This window comes from Pygoscelis adeliae, unplaced genomic scaffold (assembly GCF_000699105.1).
Source record: "Pygoscelis adeliae isolate BGI_AS28 unplaced genomic scaffold, ASM69910v1 Scaffold14, whole genome shotgun sequence".
Classification (NCBI taxonomy): Eukaryota; Metazoa; Chordata; class Aves; order Sphenisciformes; family Spheniscidae; genus Pygoscelis; species Pygoscelis adeliae.
In genome coordinates, this window is record NW_008825109.1 from 7644540 (window position 1) to 7659338 (window position 14799).

Below are 14799 nucleotides of genomic sequence, written 5' to 3' on the forward strand. Positions count from 1 at the left end.
TCTTAGAAAATATTCAAATAATTATTGGAGGAAACTGCAATTTAAATTATTACATTAGTATAAGATTGTATTCTAATACTTTACACAAATGTCAATATGAAAAATAACACTAGTGTCCCAAATGTCTTTTTTTTTTCTTTTTTTTTCCCCCAAAAAAATTCCTGGCCTACCAGTACACATGCTTGCTGACATCTGTATGCCATTTTCATTTGACTAGGTTATTAAATCTTTTGACTTTGAAGCCCATTTGAGAAGAGTACCATTAAAAGGCTCCACATTTATTACTCTGCTGTATTTACTACTTAGAAAGATAGAAATGTCTTTGTTTATTTCTCAATCTGTCCCTTTCCCTCCTGCCTTTTTTTCCTCTTTTATTGTAGCGGCAGCCCCTTGTGCAGTCAGCCATGGTAGGGACCGCCTCTCACCCACCTCGTTCTGCCTGTCACCACGTCCTGGGGTGATGTGACTGTCCTCCTCCTCTTCTGCCATGCAGCATTAAATGCTTCCTCTCCTCCACTAGTCCTTTCACCCATGCCAAGATCCCCAGTCAAGGGTAGCATGAGCACATCTGTATCGTTGTTGTTACTGTCTTTTCATCTCTGAAACAGGTCAGTCGGCCTGTCAACATCTTAAACGTCCTCTGGAGGATGGCCATAGCTGAATGCAAGAGGGCAGATGTTGATGGCTGCTGCAGCCATTTGTATGAGTTCTAGGCAGCTGCAGTTGTGACTGTGGGCTAGCGAAAAGAGGGTCCACATGTCTGCAACACATTTTCCTTCCCTTTCTTAATTTTTATCACAGTAGGATAATTCTCATTGAAGATATGTTCCCTAAAACCATGTAGCTGAAGTGTTTCAGAATTACTGTGCTGAATATAACATGAAGAAGAGAAACACCAACTTAACCAAGTGTAGAGCCTCACAAACCTGGCCAACTAGTGTCTCAGCTGTAGCTCCCAGTGCTTTCTCCTTACCTTGCATCAGTTATTCATGCCTTTGCTGTTCCAGCTTGCAGAGTTCAGCTTGTCTCCCTTCATCATCCTCCTGGATGCTGGCAAAATGCTATTGCCCAGTACACTGCTGCGGTAGCAGTTGCTGTCCCAGATGTGATGCTCTTGGGGCCACCAGGAGAAAGGAATGAGTGGAGCCACCGTTAACCAAATAAGAGTGCATGGCATACATGGCTGGCTTCAAAACAGACAACTACAGAGAGCATTTACAGTGAAAATCACTGCAGGGTGGTTTTCCCTTTTTTCTTTCACATACTGTTTTTTGCAGACCTACAGCCTGACTCATTCCCTTTTATAAGGCTTCTCGCCACGTGGGTCTCCCAGAGCCGAAAAAGCTGCTGTAGTTTAATTCCAAGTTGAAATGCGCTGTGCAGAGGAGGTGACATTTCAAAGCTGAGATCTGAATGCTTGATTTGCTAAATAGGCATTCATTAAAACGCTCTGCAGCAGTGAACAGGGTTGAACTGTGGTGTTACATCGCACTGCTCAGTACTCAGCCTTGCTAGATACAGGGATTTTTACTTGCTCTCCCAGACTGTTATTAGTCTGACTTCTTTTATGTCAAATGAGGCAAAATAGAGGATTTCACACTTCCTTTGAGCTAGAAGGTATCTATCTGTATAGCTTTATATACCTGTGTGTATGTGTGTAAATATATGTACATACACTGCACAAAAATGTATTCATCCACAGTAACAGGTGGTGCTGGCAACACCTGTTGCTGGGGTCACTCAACACTCCAGTATTAAAACCCTAATTTTAGTTGCTTATAACTTTTGTCAAACTTAAACATTTGGGTTGCAATGTTATGTGCCAGGTGTCTGCCTTAGGCTGATTTGGGGAGGGGGGTGGGGAGAGGAATTTATCAGCAAAACTGTTACTGCCAGTTCAGGGAGCAGAGGCCAAGGGCGCTGGTTTGCCTGTGCTGAAAAATGAATCATTGCTGGTTGAGATGTTCCAGCAGCTTCCCTCGTCCAAAGGCAAAACTTGCCAGTGGAGACCCCCTACAGCTGGGCATGTCTTTTGCCACCATTATGGAAATTCAACGTTTTACTGAGAATGGTAGAAGTTTGTTGACAGCTGCCTACCAGGCTGCCTGCATCATGTCCGCTTCCAAACAGCAGTGCTGCACTGGTGACCCTTCGGATGCAAGACGCCCGTGAAACAGCAGAGTAAGCCTTGGAGTCTGAGCATGGAGCAAAGCAGGCTGCTGCATGCAGGGGCACCGGTCCTCAGAGCAAATGTAAGCAGCTCAGCTTGTGCTTACACAGCATGAATAAATAGGAGGGAATAGCTGGCTGGAATCCAGAGGAACTGGTGATTGTAGGAAGGGAACGATGGGCTGAGAGTGGTAAGAGTGAAGGACACAGGGTTTTAAGAACTGTATGAGGAGAAATGCTGAGGAGACAGACTGGTGTGATAGGGCAGATAGACTGGGAAAGGAGTCTCACAGGGGTCTGGAGAACAAATCTTATGAGGAGCGGCTGAGGGAGCTGGGGTTGTTTAGCCTGGAGAAAAGGAGGCTGAGGGGAGACCTCATCGTTCTCTACAACTACCTGAAAGGAGGTTGTAGCGAGGTGGGTGTCGGTCTCTTCTCCCAAGTAACTAGCGATAGGAGAAGAGGAAATGACCTCAAGTTGCACCAGGGGAGGTTTAGATTGGACATGAGGAAAAATGTCTTCACCGAAAGAGTGGTTAAACATTGGAACAGGCTGCCCAGGGAAGTGGTTGAGTCCCCATCCCTGGAGGTATTTAAAAGACGTGTAGATGAGGTGCTTAGGGACATGGTTTAGTGGGCATGGTGGTGTTGGGTTGATGGTTGGACTTGATGATCTTGGAGGTCTCTTCCAACCTTAATGATTCTATGATGCTATGATTCCTGCCAGTCCATGACTGCAAGATTTCTGTAGTCCCTGCCTAACCAGCCGAAACGTTCCACTGATAATACATCGCAGCTCCTCGAACGGGTGATTTACACAGGAATACAACCTATGGCTCCCCCTATTCGAGTGTACAAACTTGAACCTACTAATAAACACTTAGGAGTTTGCGTGGTTTCATCTGATGCTGTTTCAGGAGGCAGAATTGTCAATTTACTTCTGCTTAATAGAAACATCAATGTTTTCATTCTTTTTTCTCTTTTTTAGTATTTCTTAGCTTTTGCATACGCAACCTGCACTTGAAGGATTATTATGTGTGCATGCGAATCCCTTTGTAAATACTACAGTTGTTTCTTACTGTATAATCTTGCTTTGGAATCCATACTACATTTGTAGCTCACAGTATGCAAAATCACACTAGTAAGTCAGTCATAGATACAAAAGTGGTCTGTGGTTTCATCTAGGTTGCAAAAACATTGGAACAGACTGCTCATATTATTTTTAAATGTTGTCCTTTCTTGATTGTTGGGGGAATTAGAAACAAACTGCCTGTTTCAAAATATTCTGTTTCATATTACTTAGCGTTTTCCCATAAAAATCTGAAGAAATGCCACAGAACCTGATCAAAGTTTAAAGTCAGTTTGTTATTGAATGATGATGATTTTTTTTATTATAGGTAAAGCCTCAGCCAAGAAACTGACAAAAAAGGTAAGCAAAATGTTCCTTTCCTTCTTCAAAAGAACTTGCATTCTTTCTGTTACTCAACTGAATAGACTTCTCTTTCAAAACTGGCTTTATATTTTCTTGTTTGTGTCTTTAAAGGAGGTAGATGCTGCACTGCTGTGTGTTGCCAAAGCTAAACCAGGACCGACCTTTTTTAGAGAGCTTGGTGATAAAGGTAATGAGCACTTTTGATACTGAAAAATACATCTTGCTTTTTATCTCATAATATGGTATGAACTGAATGTATTTTTAAAGAAGGTTTAATGGATTTGACTTCATCCCCATCTAGCCAGTAGCTGCCTTCTTGGCAAATCTCTCAGTTATGCAAGAGAGAGTAAAGAGACAGGGCTGGGAATTGAAAGGCTTCTGAGGTGCAGGAGGAGACGGGAAAGAAATTGGAAAGCCTACTTGGAGAAGAGAAGGGGGCTAAAGGGATGGCTTCAGCACAAAATGGACTTTTAAGACTTGTTAATAAGCTGCTGTTTCACTATATAACTTATGCACGGAAACTAAGAATAAAAATAAAATTTGTATCTAGTTATGTAAAGTGGCATCCCTGATTCCAAAAGCAGTTGAACTTATTTCTTTCTCTTCAGCAGCTCAGTGGCCCTTCATAGCACCAGTGTGCTTCAGTTTCTTTTCACCCAGCATTTCCACCTTATATCGGGTTCATAAAGAGAAAACTGAGACCGGGGATATTGTTTGTATAACAATGGGGAATTAAAGAACACCAAATAAACACCTCATTAGCATAAATCAATTGAAAGGAGAAAACAAACGAGGATCAAGGAAACCAAATAGATGAGTAATTAACCATTTCACCAGTTACAAAGACTGAAATCCCCAAACCAATGAGAAAGGCTGACAGCATCTATTCACAAACTTTCTGTATGGTAGGGTTCTGCCTGACTCCCTTATCCCGTGGACATTTCTGGAAAATAAAGCTGCCTTTGCACTGCTGCAGTTCCTTGGTAGGCATGAGCCACGCTCTCTCCATGCGCAGCAAATCCCCAGGCATGGCTGGCAGCTTGTGCAAGAGAGCAGCCCTCGATCTCAGCCTGCAGCGTTTCTCCTGCCCTTTGGCCTCATGGCCTCTTCTGTGTGCCGTTCATTTCTTGCATCCTTGTGCAGATGTGGAGGGGTCTTCAGCTGGGTGCCTTGCTTGTCAGTCCACTCCTGCGAGCCCCAGCATACCCCAGCAGCCCTGAAACATCTCTGAACAAGCTGAACAATTTTTTCCTATCCTAGGGAAGTCTGGATTTTGTATTGAATAGTTATTCCCTGCCTTTTCAAATTACTAATCATCATGTGCTTTCCCAGGATTGGGTGTAAAGGATTCCCAGTCTTTAATTCTTGGATATTCTTTCTCTATCCCTGCTTTTTTAGAGCCTTTCTTTTTCTGGTGGTTGACACTGCAAATCCCCAAAGCACTCTGCCTGGGAAAACCGGGAATCCACCAATAGGGAGTGAAAACATAGCAAATCAGCGCAGCCTCCTTTTACTGCACCTCTCCCAGCGGACTGCTTGGCAGAAAGTGGCTTGGTGGTATGCTCAGCCTGGCGTCTTCTGCATTCTAGACAAGGCATTGATCTCCCCTTGCTTAGGACTATGTGTCCCTATGCTCTGTCCTTTAAAGGTCAGGTAGGAGTTTGAGATGATGCAGGAACATTCAGGGCAGTCATCCGTACGTCTCCACAACACACGGAGTTTTTACAGTTTTTGGTCATGATGCTTCTTTAATGACTTTGATGCTTTTGCTTTGAGAACATTATTATTACATGTAAAATGTAAATATTTGTGTATTAAATACTGCTTTTGCAGGTACCAGAATAATGAATCTACACCTGTTCCATTCTTTAGTTGAGATTATTTTAACTACCTTCAAATTGTTATTTAAATATCAAGTAGAGGAAAAACTGTCATCAGTCCAGTTTGTAAAATGTAACGCTAGCGAATTCTGCCTTCTAGTGGGCAGTTTTAAAATTCATGTCATGTTTTGTAGGTATACTTATGATTTATTCAGCAATAAGAATATTGTACTGTCAGCATTTGCTATAAAGTTTGAGGGTAGAGATTTCCAGGGAGGGATAGGGAAGGCTCATTTAGTGTTAGAAAATGACAGTATTTTGCCAATGCTAACTGCAAATACTTGGCTGCAAGTAAGCTGAGTCATTCAACAGTATGTGAAGCTTTTATCTTCTAAAATTTGCTTGGACGTGAATGTAATTTTCTATGTTTTTCGGGGGTTTTTTTAGATTTGTTGCGTTGCATCTTTTAATTTGAGTAACTTTGTAATGATTACTGTAGAATAAAAAGAAAATTACCAAAATATTTAATTTACTTTATGAATAAGGTAAATTGGCCTTTCACTACAAGTAGTAAAAGGACAATAAAATTAAAAGAAGTATTTTTATGGAAATAAGTCCACAAGTTAAAAAAAATCTTATCTCAATTTAATTTAGTATAATTAGCCTGCCAGAAAATGTCAGACAGGCTGTGGATTTGCTTTAAGGCTCTGAGACAGATTTTAAAATACAATCAAGAATTTTTTTTTTTACATATCTTTATTATCTTTACCTTTTTACCTATTTCACTATAGTCACTTTTCAATCAGCTTACGATAAGATGATGAAAACAGAGTCTGTCTCTTGCCCCTGCCATTTCTTGCAAGGCTTTTCTTTCCAGCCCTCTGCAGTTCAAGGGAATAGAGCCATCATGCTTCTCCCTTGAGCAGCTCCTCCTAATAAGCAGCGTGTTGTCTCTAAATTGGTCTTTTCTTTACACCCTACCTTTTATAAGGTACAATGTTCCCTGTCTGCCCATATAGCTAAAACTCTCCAAGTGCTCAGCATTTTGTATCTCAATTATTACAACTTTTTTTTTCTCTGACTTTAACAAACATGACCTGCCATGTTAATATCCTTTCAAATGCTTTGATAAAGTTGTTTTTCTTACAAGACTCCTTTGAGTGTGTCATCTCTTCTTTTGTATCCCAACACTGGACTCTCCTTGTTCTATCTAGCAGAAGCTGCTTGTCTTCACCTTGCAGGTCTTCCCTGGACTATCCCTATGCAGCAGATCTCCAGACAGCTGAGAGGCAGACTCCCACTTCTCCTTGGCCAGTGATGCTGGCCTTCATCACTTGCTGGTTAAATTTTCAGGCAGGGATCTTTGTGCTGATACCATTGCAGTCCACAACTGGGAGGTGTTTTCTATATAGAGTTGAAAAGTTACCTCCTTGTCTTTCTTTATATTCTTCCTTTAAACATTCTTTTGCTGTGACACACAGAAAACAAAATTAGGGAGCAGGAATCTTGATCGTTGCCCATCACGCTATTTGCTTGATTGCTTTTTCTCCCCTATTTGTTTCTATCCGTTTTCTTATCTTGTCTTAGGTGTATAAGCTAAAAAAATGGGATAGGAGTTCTTTCTCTGTTTGTTTGGTTTCAAGTTTGTAGAAATCCCAGACACTTTGTCTAGGAACACGATTCCAAGTTTTACAGCAATGCAAATAATAATTTACATTCCTGCAATGGCAGTAACCCTAAAACTTGTAAGCAAACTAAATCTTTGAGATGAAAGTATTTTTTATTTCCACGGTGTATTCTATGACTGTAGTACTGTGCTGATTTACACATCATGCATGCTGGATAATAGGGTGAATAGCCCTATTTTGATGGAGAGGAAAACTGAGATATGGAACCAGAGTGAGCTGGCAACAGGATCAGCGTTAGACCTGTCTTTAGCTAAGACTTGCTCTTGGATTTTCAGACTCTTACATTCAGCAATTGAATATTTCTAAACTCTGGTACTTAAAACTTAGTGTTAAGTCACTATCTGAGGTCAAATACAAATGCTGTTGGCTCTGCATAGTAATTTATCAGAAGTTAATTGTTTATCATGAAGCTTAAGTGGATTCCTTATCAATCAATTAACTAAATATAAATTATAAAAAATAGTTTATCTTTGCACAGATAGGCATGTTTGAACTTCATTATTTTAAACAGCTTCAGCATTATACAATGTTTAGGTCACAAGTTAAAAGTAGCTCAGTTATTTTGAAAAGTGATTTATAAAAAAGCCCTTTACATTTTTTTTCTCCAAACATTATTGCAGGGCAGATGGTTCAGATTCTGTTGTTCAACCACCCTCGTTGTGCGCTCTCTATCTTTAGCTCGTACGCTCTATTTTGACGCTATCACATCTTTGTGTTTGTTCAGGCTTTTCACTTAAGGCAGCATTTCAAAGGAAAACACTGGAATTTTCCTTCAAAAGGGGGGAAAATACTTTCACCTTGTAGAAAGGACATGTTCCTATTTTAAAAAAAAATAGAAGCCTCCTCTTGGCACGCGGCCCAGCAGTACTATCAGCACAATCTAGCAGCTTGGCAGCTTTGCATGTTGCCATGTTCCCCTTGAGAATTAGAGGGAAGCTGTTCTCCGCCTTCACGAGCCTGCCAGAGGATGGAGGACTTTGATCCTTCAGGGTAACATTAGAGTAGTTCTCCTCCCAGGTACTAAATGTGACAAAGCGCATTTAATTTATTTGCGTTTTATATAAACATTGAATGTTTTCAGTGAGAATCCAAAGATTTAGTGTAGGTCTTTTATTATTAATAAAATAAACCTTACTTCTTGATTAGACATGAACATTGATGAGTCTCTGGATAGGGAATTTTACCTTCAGAGCACTAAAAACAGAAGTAAAAACTTTATTAAATAATAATGTGGCTTACTTTAATAACCTATTTAATACAATGTTAAACTACGTTTTTTATATTTATAAGATTCGATCTTTCAAGTCTTGCTATAATTGTATTTTCTTTTTGCAAGTAATTTTTTAACTCTCTTATTTCAGGGTTGATATCTTATGCAGAGTACCTATTTTTGCTGACAATCCTTACGAGTAAGTATTATATATTTAAAATATATATGCATAAATACTCAGCTACTAACAGCTTTCCGGGAACTTTTCCTGATATTTTTTAACTTCTAAATTTCTGCATTATGGTAAAATGTAAAGAACTATTGTATATAGAGTGATAAAGCATTAATATAAATGGATATAGCTTTAATTGGCTGCAACTTACTTCCATAGTGTCATCATTGGTCCATAGCAGTACTTCAAAAATCATGATAATCCCTGCACCATGGGATCAGTAAAGTCTTTCAAGAGACTTTGAGAGAGGGGAGACATTGGTTACAGGCCCACATAATAAGGGGAGGAACAGTGGGGGAAGATAAATAATTCGTCTTCTGGGTAGTAGTTATAGGCATTTTGGACAATGACACTTTAACATTATAGCTTATGCAGTGGTGTAAAAAGCTGTTGTGGTGTCTGAAAGGTTGTTGCCTATTACTCATGTGTTCAGAGATGCAATGGATGATACACATAAACAGGAGACTTCTGCAGTGTTCTTTTGTTTGACTTTTTAATCCTTTTTTTTTTTCCCCTCTGTTCCTTTTGACTTTATTTCCTCCAAGTACTTTGCATGTATTTCTGCTCCTTCCTTTGCCTCCTTCCTTTTTCTCTATCAGACACTTTTTAAAAAAACTTTTTTCCTTGGTACTTGCTGTATCTGCAAACAGCAGGCATTTTTTGATTGTGTGTGGAAGTGATCTTGGATTTTCTGGGTTTCCTCACCCATACTTACTCTTTGCCGTGCTTGCCACCTCCCTATGCTGTTCTGATGAAGTGTAGGTGATGCTGGAAAATACCGAGATTTGAGGTAAGATGTGCGCAATGAGCATTACGCAGTGAGACCCATAGACTAGTGGTGAAGTAGTCCACATGCAGTCTTGTTTGACTGACTTATACAGGTCTAACATTTTAAGCAAGGGACAAAACCAGGCGTACTAGATCTCATGGTATCAGTGGATGGGGAAAGGTGAGAAAGAAGCAGTCGCTCTTATCCCAATGGGCTGCAGATGCTTGAGCCTCATCACTTCCATGGCTGCAAGGTCCATGGCAAGGGCTTAAACAAATGGACAAATTTTCCTTGCTCTAGAAATCCACTCTGTCACGATGTAGTAAGAACAAGTAGTGTTGGTCTCCAGAGTCCAGTCTTCACAGACAATGACTGTCGGTACACACCTCTCACACAGTTTAAGGTAGGCCTCTTACAGCTTACATCATTTCTCAGCAGAACTGCATTGGTTTCTACTAGGAACTTCAACTAGTACACAATATTACTTAGTGTATATAAATTAATATAACCTATTTACCATACAAATGTACTGTTTCACCAGTAGTGACTGTCCAGTGCTACACACAACTTTAACATGAGTTATATCATGTGCTCAAGTGCTTTTTAAAATCAGAAATAATGTCTAGCCCAGTTAGAAAGTTGATCTAAAAATATTTGTTGTAACTCAAAGAAGAGGGATTTAAAAAAAAAAAAAACACAACCACATTATAACTTCAGAAGAATACCTTAGTTAAAGTTGCAGAAATAGGTGCCAAAGATTCTATTTCCTTAAAAATCTGTGGCAACTGAAAGTAAATTCGTGCTGATTTATTGGCTGAAACAATTAGAAAATTGAAGCAGTATCAGAGCAAGTTGTTCCACTTCTCCAGACAATCAAGTAACATTATTTTTTACAGAATTTATATAGGAATGTATTGAGCTGCAAAAACAAAGACATCTTTTGATGCAGGATAAAAATGCAGTGCTAATGTCCCTGCTTTGGTTACACAGAGGGTTATCATACTGATGAGTTTGAAAGCAAATGTCAACAAGTGTTAGTGCCTCTGTCGTTGCCTAACAAGTATCCCATGTCAGTCAGCCCCCAGTTACACAACCTGTCTCTCTCGCTAGTGAGAATTAATGTGAAATTTCTTAAAGCAGCCATTAATGTTTAAATGACTTCTTCTAAGTCACCAACAGAGCAATGGGGAAACAGGAAAAGAGTCACCAGGTTTCCAGAGTCCTGGTTCGAGGACACTGCTGACCAGACAATGCTGCCTGTCATACAAAAGCACCATCCATAACAACACTGAACTTGAAAATGTAATTTTGCGGCAGACAAAGGCTTTATTTTGCCCCCTGTGATCCCTTTTTCTCTTTTCTGTGTGCCTTTTATCATTGTTATCTTTTTTCTTCCAGTGCTGTACTGAATTTCATTTCCAGCAACTGGTTAATGGAGCTTCTGGTGAAGGAGCCCAGGAACTGAAATTGTCACCTTGAGTCAAAGCTTCATTTCAGTTAGCCAGTCACACAAGTTGACAGCTTGGTCAACGTAGGAATGGTTGCAGGGCAAGCACCAAAGTCTAACCTGTGCTCACAGCTAAGATGAAGCTCTTCTGTTCACATTTTGGAATTTTGCCTGATTCTAATTAAATACAAATATATCTGAGGTAGTCTTTGAACTACACTTATTTTACGAACACATACCTTTGGGGTTACATCATATCAGATAAGTATGTCATCTCTGAACAGTGTAAGCAGCTTTAGGTCCTATATTTTCAGTAACAGCTCTCTTATCTGAAAATTGCAATACAGATGGTATGAATTACTATTAAATACATCAATTACTTTTATTTGCTAAATATGTTATAGGATAGGCTCTTGTTGCTTTTTGTACTAGTAACGCAAATTTAGTGTGTGGCATTTCCATGGAAAGGAAGCCAGTTTTGATTATTACAACCCAGTGGCTGGGGAAGGGCTCTGCTATGCAGATTGCAACAGTATTTATAAAATATCCCTGCATCACAAGGTTGCTCCACAGAGAATGTTAGTTGGCTGCTGAAGAGGTAGTTATTTCTAAAATGTAAAAATAGTACTTTCTTTAACCATCTTGTTATCACTTAAAAGGAACGGGATATTTCTTTAACTTGTTCCTTTGCAGAAAGATTCTCTAAAAAAAAAAAAGCAAGACTTAAAACTTTACAGGATGGAGCTGGAAAAATATATTTTCAAAAGAAAAACTCTGAAGACATTAGAGTTTTTTAGAGATACTGCTTCACTGCCCTCATGAGTCCAACATTGTTCTTGGAAACATGAATATATTCTAGAGACGATAAGTCCGTGGCTTTCATGTTAATGCCTGGCTTGACTGGGTTGTGGAATTAATTCACCTGCTCCAGAGATTATTGGGATAAGTGCTTGCTACTGCAGTGAACTGTAACTACATTTCAGTGGCATGCTGCTCCTGTGTGGGCTTGCTAATGAGCAAGGCAAAGCAAGCAAAGTAAGATCAGGAAATTGTGGGAAGGAGCTCAAAACACACTGTTTTTATAGCACCTGCAAGGCTCCGAACTCATTACATTTTTTGTGTTGAAAAGAAACATCCACTCGGTGAGAGAAATGCAGGGTAAAATTGCATAAAATTCCTGAAAAAATCAGCTTGATGGGAGTCATACAAAACATGCTTTTGTCCAGAAAGGCCAGAAAGAGTGATTTATTACTTCAGTAACATTTGAGTACATGGTTTAGGGAGGGAGGAGAAGTGAAGAGAAAAAAGGCCTGGGGCTAACACAGTGGGAGCAGGAGCTGAGAGAGCTGGCCGCGATTACAAGATCAGTCTGTTTGCTAGGGAAGACTAGGGTAGACTGCAAATACTGGCATACGGTAATGCATGCAAGAAGTACCTGAGGAGTACACTAGCTCTTTCACGCAGTTTGGGAATAATTATTGGTTTCTCAAGGCACTTTCCAGTCTTCTCACCTGAAAAGGAGCTCCAATAAACAAGGTAGAGCTAGACTTCAGAAGTGACATGGGATTATGGAGACATCTGTAGAGAATATCTAAGACCAGGACAGTAAGACATACAACATTTTCACAGTCATTGGGATCAAATGGACATTCGTGGCTGTACTGCTGGCATTTCTTGCTTTGCCATTGCATTAATTATCCTTTGAAATGGTAGTAAAAAGGTGTTTAAAAAGTTTGCTTGTATTGGAAGAGGTACATATGGTTTACTGGAAACATCATGTACATGCATAACAATGGAGAACTGAACCATAGGCAATATTCCTTTTGCATTAAATATTTAAGTACTAATGTCTGTGTGTGTGTGTGTTTACAATAAAGTTCTTTTGTGATTTGTTGCAGAACCGCAGACTGGATTTCAGATTGCCTTTAAAATGTTGGATACAGATGGCAATGAACAAGTTGAAAAGAAAGAATTCTTTAAGGTGTGTGTATTTCTATGCATATTAATTTTAAAGCATTTAAATAGTTCCATGAGTTATATTTGCTAAATGAAGATTCATTAAAATCTTCAAGCCTATTTTTCTAGTCCAATCTATGATCGCATACTTACTAAAATACTTTATATGAAAGGAGCACATACCAAAGCATTGCTGTAGAAGTACTTCTTATATTTGAATCCACTTTTATAAATGTTACCTTTGACTTGTATCTAAAAATCTGTTACTGGGAAGGTAAGAGTTGGTGTACATCCCTTAATCCCGTGAGCTAATTTAAATAATCATCTGGAAGAGTCTTTTATTTTCTAAATATTTTGAATATTTTTTTAAATTCACCATCCTCTCTTGGTTTTTATTAATTTTGTTTGCTCTTGCACAGGTTTTTTACCAATTCACACTTTGGAGAGTAACAGCGGTTCTTCCCATATTTTATATAAGATATGGGGGAGAAAGGCAGATGCTTAAAAAACAAAGAAAATCTTGCTCTGATATTTTAAAGAATAGGCTTAATTATATAGCTTATTCAACTTCTACTTAAAAGTAGGAGACTGTTAACTAAATACTTCTTGTCAAAAGTCAAATACAAAGTTAACAAGCATAGTTTTTAATAGACTCCCTCAGATTAATTCAGATCCTTCATTCATATTGGAGGTGACTAGAGAGACAATTTTATAAGAAGCTGAAATGGCTACTACAACACAAATTCTTTTCTGTCACTAGGATAAAAGATTGTTATGCAACAACTCTAGAGAACCATAGAATCTAAAGCTTATAAAGATGTACCTGTTGATAGAGAAATTACCAAAAATTTACTTACGTGTACTTTCATAGCCTTAAACTCTGAATAAATGATACAATAGCAGTTAGCATATGTTTTGCACTGATAGCCATTTTTTCAGTGAATTGTCTCTTAGCAAGATTACAATTGATGAGTAGTACTTAAATATATTTTAAAATATTTTTTAAATACTTTTTGACTTAGTAGTACTATTTGAAAATAATACTTGAAATTAGACCATTTCCCAAGACAGTGTTCCCAGAAGCCCCTAACTGAGCCTGCAGATACCCTGCTCTCATTTGTTGCTACACAAAATCTTTTAAGCTTGAAGAATTTGCTCTGTTAAAATGTTAATTATTCTGCTGGTTATAAAGAAATCAAATTCTAACTACAACCTTTAATTTTAACCTACAAAACCTGGTACAATCCTAGTGAACTGTTATCAGATTAGTAGTGCCCTGATCACCGAAATATGTCTGTTGTGGCTGTATCGTTCATCTACAAAACACTTGTGTTCATGGTAATAATTTCCCCTGTAACATACTGAACGTGTTCAGCCTGTAGTGCCGCTGCACCAAAATGCCATGTTAGCAGTACTTCCTTTAAACAGGTACTGTGTCAGTTAAGCAAATAAGGAGATTCTTGCAGATACACAGCACAACTCTCTTTGGGAGATGTACAGTATGTCATATATTTAACATCCGTTACCCATTTCAGGTAATTCTAATTGAATCAGCCAGTATGAACAACAGAAAGTCATCAAAAGTAGAGGTGAAAATGTTATACAAATCATTAAAAATAATTTGATTCCTGTAGAGGCAATCAAATTAAATGAAAATTATTCTAGTTAGATTGTTACTTTGCATTTCCTTTATGGGCTGTATTGATAAATTAATATAGTGGTAAAATAAACCCATATAAATTGCAGTGTCAACTCACAAGAATCATTAAATTCAAAGAAGTCCTACAGGATGCAAGCTAGTCAAAAGATGAGTTTTCTCACATGACTGTTTACTTAACATTTATAAGCGGTGACTATTTTAAAGCAAAACTTGATTTTTATAGGTTAGGTTTAAAAATAAAACTTTTGGAATGTAAGAATCTGGAAAAATGTGTGTGCATTAATCTCTGTATACTCTAGTTCTGTATTCATCATAGAAAGCTTCTGTATATCTAATAAATCAGTAAATTGTGTGGCTAATCTGTCACGTGTCTTGTCCCACTTGGCATCTCAGGAAAATATGTCTGAACTATTCTAT

At 38.6% G+C, this 14799-nt stretch overlaps 1 protein-coding gene across 1 annotated transcript in view; it reads left to right on the forward strand.

The window, feature by feature from the left end:
* The window catches only part of MICU2 (mitochondrial calcium uptake 2), a 66630-nt gene that overhangs the window by 22135 nt on the left and 29696 nt on the right, over nucleotides 1–14799 (forward strand). Inside the window, exons 3-6 of the mRNA XM_009327883.1 lie at nucleotides 3566–3597; nucleotides 3712–3787; nucleotides 8470–8517; nucleotides 12665–12747. Of these exons, the coding sequence (XP_009326158.1) occupies nucleotides 3566–3597; nucleotides 3712–3787; nucleotides 8470–8517; nucleotides 12665–12747 (239 nt within the window). The remainder of the gene's footprint in view (nucleotides 1–3565; nucleotides 3598–3711; nucleotides 3788–8469; nucleotides 8518–12664; nucleotides 12748–14799) is intronic.